The sequence below is a fragment of the Ranitomeya variabilis genome, chromosome 1, assembly GCF_051348905.1.
Source record: "Ranitomeya variabilis isolate aRanVar5 chromosome 1, aRanVar5.hap1, whole genome shotgun sequence".
Lineage (NCBI taxonomy): Eukaryota > Metazoa > Chordata > Amphibia > Anura > Dendrobatidae > Ranitomeya > Ranitomeya variabilis.
Genome location: NC_135232.1, coordinates 1,092,132,009 through 1,092,138,296, shown reverse-complemented (window position 1 = coordinate 1,092,138,296; position 6,288 = coordinate 1,092,132,009). Strand labels below are relative to the sequence as shown.

Genomic DNA, 6,288 nt, shown 5'->3' with positions numbered 1-6,288 from the left:
ATATAGCACCATTAATTCCATGGTGCTGTACATGAGAAGGGGTTACATACAGGGTTATAAATATCGTTTACAGTAATCAAGTTTACAGTGACAGACTGGTACAGAGGGGAGAAGACCCTGTCCTTGTGGACTTACATTCTATGTTATCAGTGGTCACCGCTGCTGACAGTGATTAGCCGAGCGGGTATTTACAGCCATTATCAGTGGTCACCGCTGCTGACAGTGATTAGCCGAGCGGGTATTTACAGCCATTATCAGTGGTCACCGCTGCTGACAGTGACTAGCTGAGTGGGTATTTACAGCCAGTCAGTGAGGGTTTTACGTCATAATATTTATTTATTCTTTCAAACCATTAAAAAAAAAAAAAAAGACAAAAAAACATCCTCTAGATCCACCCCTTTAATTATGGAAATTAAGAGACAGAAGGCCAGGAGACGGCCTCCATCGATCACACACAGAATAGTCACATTCATACTAACCTTCTCCAGCTCTCGGGGGATCCGTAGGCAGGTATATACCCGCTCTCGCCTCTCCCGGTATTTTGCCTCATTGTGTTCCAGGAAATATCCCCGGGTGAGCTCGGCACTGATGAACCGGAATAACGACAGATCTGAAAACCAAGAAAGTGTACGGAAAGTCAATTTACAAGTTTACCAGGATAAGAACATTTTGGTTACCTGGGATTTTTTTCCTTTCTTACAATGTACCTAACAGGCAGGTAATAGCCAACTTCCTGCCTGTTGTGCCCGGCGCCGATCTCTGCCGGCACAGTGGTCACTGATCGCTCCTGCGGCTTCTGCTGACGTCACATCGACAGAGCAGCGGCTTTTATTCTGCTCTGTTGATGGTGGGGCGTCATGCTGAGTGACAGCCAGCTGCTGGCTGCCTAACTGCGGTAAGTTGGCTGTCAGTCAGCATGACGGCAGTCTGGAAAAAGAGCTGCTCTGTTGATATGGAGCAGCAGAATTCGCCGGCAGGAGCGGTCGGTGAGCGCTCACAGAGGTGCCAGGAACAACGCGCGAGTGTTTAACCACTGCCTGCTAGTTTTTAGGCCCAAAGTTTAGAAAAAAAATCCTGGATAACCCCACTAAGTCTGTAATTTATTCTGAAGGCTCCAAACATAGAAGTCTTCTGACCAGTTTGCTGGAGGGCAGGGACTAGTAGTCCTGGTCTACAAACAGAGGAAATGGGGGGAGGCTCCTGCTGCAGAAAGTGGTTTTACAGCTGGATACAGGATGCGAGAAGGACAGGGGGCATTGAGAAGATTTATAAGTATGTATTTCTCAGTTTTCATTGCAAACGAGACAATAGGATCAAGGGAGGGAAGCGTGTTACAGGGGGATTGTATATTTAGTGTTGCTTTAGGAAGAACCGCACCTCTTCATTCAGCGATGCAGGGAAGGGGGGGGATGTGCAGTTTAGAGCAAAGATCTTCTGTCTTTTTCCGCTCCATTATTGTTGTTTTGCAGCACGACCAGTACACGTTATAAAGCATTACTATCACGTTCCTGGCAAACACTGTAAAGAGTTCAATGTCACCTCTCCCAGCTCATTCATTAAACAGCTCAAAAGTTGCGTAGTGCGATAATACGGCAGGATCCTTTCCAACAGGACATGAATCAAGGCGCGCAGGAGAGTGTTAGAAATGTCAAAGTCAAGACTCTGACCTCAGTGAAGTCGTCAGCTGAAATAATGCAACGGCGTCCGCAGATATGACATGTGATGGTGACACTTCGATTGTATCACCCCTCCATGGTGCAAACCACAGACCCGCGTTATAAAAAATCAGGCCCATCCATGGGAGATACATATTAGGGAACTGCACTATAAGCGATTCTCCGATCACACATCTATAAGGCCCCTTCGGTGTAGCTCCAAAACAGAATATTCATTTTAAAGGGGTTCTCCACTTATGACAAAGGGGAACGACTGCCAGTAACAAAGCCAGACAGTACTCAGGTCTGTGTGTTTTGGCTGCAGCGGTGATTTCAGGACTAAAGTGCACATCACCGTAACTAGGCAAAGACACTGAGCTCAATGATTGGCTGCAGCGGTTATGCGAGCTGTAGTTCATCACTCCAAAAAAAAAGTGAGCAGTGAATGCAGCCGCTCCGTGAATTGAAAGCCAAAGCAACGGCTTCCAAGAGAAAAGTACTACACTTTCGGTAAGGCAGCATTGGAATGCTATTTACATGCAGATTAATAGCGTTTTAACGAGACGACAAGTTCCCTTTAAGATCAAGCTTGATATTCTGCATCACTGGCAGTCCCATAGACAATGAATGGAGAGTAGGTGCGGAGGATGAACACCAGATCCATTCAGACAGGCGCTCTTCAGATCCCCATTCTCGGGATTCTTGGTGTTTCCGGCAATCGCCACTTAGAGGCTCATATGTGCTCCCTTGTCCTATCGATGGGGAACAAGTTATTGGCTCGATACAAACCTTATAATGGTCTATTTTCATTTTAGAAGAAATCCCTTTGGATTCCTCTGATAACACCGTGCACGATCCGGTCACGCACACAACTTAGCATCTCGGCCTTCAGTGCCTCTCCCAACACTGGATGCCAGCAATAAGCACCTCTTCTATGCCAGTCCTCCTCTCCCGCAGGCGTGCCCAGGCTTCGGAGACGCTTCTTGTAAAACAGTGGCGTGCGGCTATATTAGGGGGTGACGGCACCGGCTCATGGTAACGGTTGCTACAAACAACTAGAAACAGGAGTAAAGGCAGCTGTTACCCTTTATATTATGTTCAGGCTAACATCGCCAAGTACCGGACACTGCTCATGTGCCCGACACAAACCTTCACCCACCATATGTGGGGCACAACACATGTACGTATTAGAGAACCTATGTGGCGGTCCTCGTCCTTCTGCAGCTTTACTGTTCGCTCTCAGGAAGACAACACTTAATAGAGGTTTTCTGAACTGAACAAACAAGCCTGCGGAGAGGAATCCTGGCAGAGTGTGCACTGTACACGGTCACGATACGGCCGCCTGTGATCACAAAGAGGCCGCAGGCTTATATTAAACCATAAAAACCCCTTTAAGACATAACCTCGCTAACCAGTCCCTTACTGGCTCTGTCAGTACAGAGCATCCTCCGCTGTGTTGTGGGAAATGTAGAGCAGGACTGTGCAGCCTGTGACTGTATGAGGCCATTAGAGACGTCTCGGTGGGTTGCAATCGCAGCGAGCAGAATTCTGAATGCAGCTCTGGATGTTATTGGTGCATATGACATGACTATGAAGTAAATTAAGAAATGCTGTTACTTACAGCAAGGTAAGGAACATGCATGAGGCCCACCGATAACGTGAACCCCTAATACCATGCAGCCGGTGATCAGCTGATTGCAACAGGACCTTCACCCAGCACCCCTGAAAACAGCAGATTTTGTGGGAGGAAGCCTGTGCCAGCCGGGCAGTAAGACAGGAGACACTTGGAAGGAGAGGGGCCATAATGATTATTATGGGGTACCTCTGCTTCCATTATTATACCTGAGGCCTCGGATCACTTATTCAGTTTCTCTGTTCTGATAGCAGAATAACCCAACAGATCCTTAAATGTCACGCTCCGCTCTGCTACATCTGTGAGCGCTCTGCTAGCTCCTCCTGCCCTATGTGAGAAGATCGATAAGGAACCATGAGATGTTACCTCTGCTCTGTAGCTTTATTTATAGTACTGTGCAAAAGTATTAGGCAGGCGTAAAAAAAAAAAATGCAGAAAAGCAAGAATCAGCTCAAAAATAAAAGTATTAAAGCAGCACTCCAGTGGAGCGGCGCTTGTAATGCAAAGTCCCTGCCCCTATTCTAATACTCAGCAGCCGCCATTTTTCCCTGGCAGTTTGTGACCTGCAGGATCGCTCCAGTGTTTCATGGAGAACGTCAGAGGTCACAACTCCATTCAACTCTATGGGATCCACGTCCTGGCTCTCAAGACTTGTATAGAGCTTGTTCCAGAACTTCTGACCAAGTCGGAAGCTGCGCTCACAAGAGGACCGAAGCCTAACTGAAAAAACGGTGAAGATGGCGGCGAGCGAGTATATGACCAGTGGACAGGAACCTTAGATTGGAAGCTCCACTCCAGCACTGGAAGAAAGTAAAAAAATGCTGGAATGGAGCTGTAATACCTAATTTATTAGTATCAACTAACAAAATGCAAAGTGAAAGCACAGGGAAATCTAAATCACGTTAATATTTGGTGGTGCGAACGTGCTCAGATGAGGCGTTTTCCGTCCATGCTGATGGCTGTTGGGCTCTCAGGAATTGGCCAATTTGTTCGTTATGTATTGTCATTCTTTCTGTAAAAATATTGCAGTTGTATTTTCCAATATTTCATATTCACATATTACGGCACTCACACATTTTCTATGGCAGTCATGCAGCGCCAGTCTTCTAAATTCATAGTTTATAGCATTACCGAGCAGCCATTTCTCCTTAGCTTTATGGACTTGGCTGTCCTAGCTCCAGGGATGTGGTCAGTCAGAGGTTCGGCTTACCGACTACTCCACAGCCTTGCCTAGCTCGCACCTGTTCACACCAGTTTGGAGGAGAGTCAGTTTTTTTTTCTGCTTTTATTAATATTTGGTGTGATCGCACTTTTTGTCTTAAAACCACCTAAAAACATCACTTCTTTTAGGTACACTTCTTACTTGTACACAGTTTTTAAAGGGACTTGACAGGGAGGTTGTTCCAAATATCTTGGAATTGTAGAAGTGATGAGTCCTGGAAGTGATGATGTGGCCCCGCAGAGCCCTGATCTCACACGATCCAGTCTGTTTGTGATTACATGAAGACACAGAAGGATTCGCACAAGTGACATCCACAGATCTGTGGTTGGTTCTCCAAGATGTTTGGAACAACCTCCCTCCTGAGATCCTTCAAAAACTGTGTGCAAGTACCAAGAAGAACTGAGGAGGGCAAAGGGCGGTAACACCGAATATTGATTACCGTATTTAGATTTCTCATTTGCTCATTGATAAAAATAAACTATGGAGACTTCTCGTTTCAATGATGTCTTACTTTGCAGCCTTGTTATTTTCTGTTCCTCCGTATATAATGGTGGAGTCATGTATATAAGGAGACCCCGCACCTCACCTGAGGCCACATATGGGACAGCTGGCAGCTCCGCTCCACATCCAGTGCCATGATCTCAGGGTCAGACACCTGCCCGGGCACCGTGCCCACGTATAACTCTTACACAATGTATTCTGGGCCTAATCCAGAGAGGACATCGGTGCCATATAACACGTGGATGCTCCTGAGCCTCAGGTAATGGTCAGCGGGTCTGTACGATGTATGGGGGGGCACGTCAGGCACTGGTCCGGGCGTACTGGACCGTAGCCGGAGAGAAGCGTCACAAGAGCCGTCAGCAGCTGCTTAGCTCTACGGCAAAATATGCATCCAAAGCTAATGAGCGTGCTGGCCGGACACTGACAGATATAGATATGCATTTAAAGATTTTTCTGTATTTTCATGACTATGAAAATTGTACATTCACACTGAAGGCATCAAAACTATGAATTAACACATGTGGAATTATATACTTAACAAAAAAGTGTGAAGCAACTGAAATTATGTCTTATATTCTAGGTTCTTCAAAGTAGCCACCTTTTGCTTTGATGACTGCTTTGCACACTCTTGGCATTCTCTTGATGAGCTTCAAGAGGTAGTCACCGGGAATGGTCTTCAGTTCACAGGTGTGCCCTGTCAGGTTTAATAAGTGGGATCTCTTGCTATATATACACACACTGTACTCCCCTGTCTGCAGCGCTGGCCGGACACTGGCCATAGGCAAACAATGGCAGGAGCAGGGTTAACCCCCCACCTATCAATCACCCCCGGCCTGCCAATCACCTGACAGGTGGCGCCCGTTCTCCTCCGGCCGCTGCATGTCGCTCATCTCGTAGAAGCCCAGTGTCTCCGCGGGGCCCGCGCTGCTCCCCGCCGTCTTTTTCCCTCCATCCTCCTCCTTGTCTTCTCCGCTGATAGCCGCCGCGTCCGCCATCCCCTACCGCGGCGGCCAGGATCCCCGAAGTGAGTGTGTCTCGCCAAACACAGTACGTCATCACAAGGCGCCGGCGCCAGGGAGAACGATGACTGCGCTTACACCAGGGGGCGGGGTCTGGAGGCCGCCGGCGCCATATTGGATGAGGGCGGAATGCCCTCTGTCGTCTTTGCTGTTTAGGGCTCATTTCCTTCCACTTGCGAGAAACACGTCCGTGTCTCGCATGTGGAAACCAGGCTCCATGTGTTCCTATGCGGCCGCACGCTCCGCTCTGGAGTGCCG

At 47.7% G+C, this 6,288-nt stretch overlaps 1 protein-coding gene across 1 annotated transcript in view; it reads right to left on the bottom strand.

The window, feature by feature from the left end:
* TAPT1 (transmembrane anterior posterior transformation 1) overlaps positions 1–6,070 on the bottom strand; it is a 62,465-nt gene extending 56,395 nt beyond the window's left edge. The window contains exons 1-2 of the mRNA XM_077280014.1: positions 5,856–6,070; positions 480–610 (exon numbers count right to left, since the gene is read on the bottom strand). Of these exons, the coding sequence (XP_077136129.1) occupies positions 480–610; positions 5,856–6,006 (282 nt within the window). The 5' untranslated portion in view covers positions 6,007–6,070. The remainder of the gene's footprint in view (positions 1–479; positions 611–5,855) is intronic.
* Between the last annotated feature and the right edge of the window lie 218 nt (positions 6,071–6,288).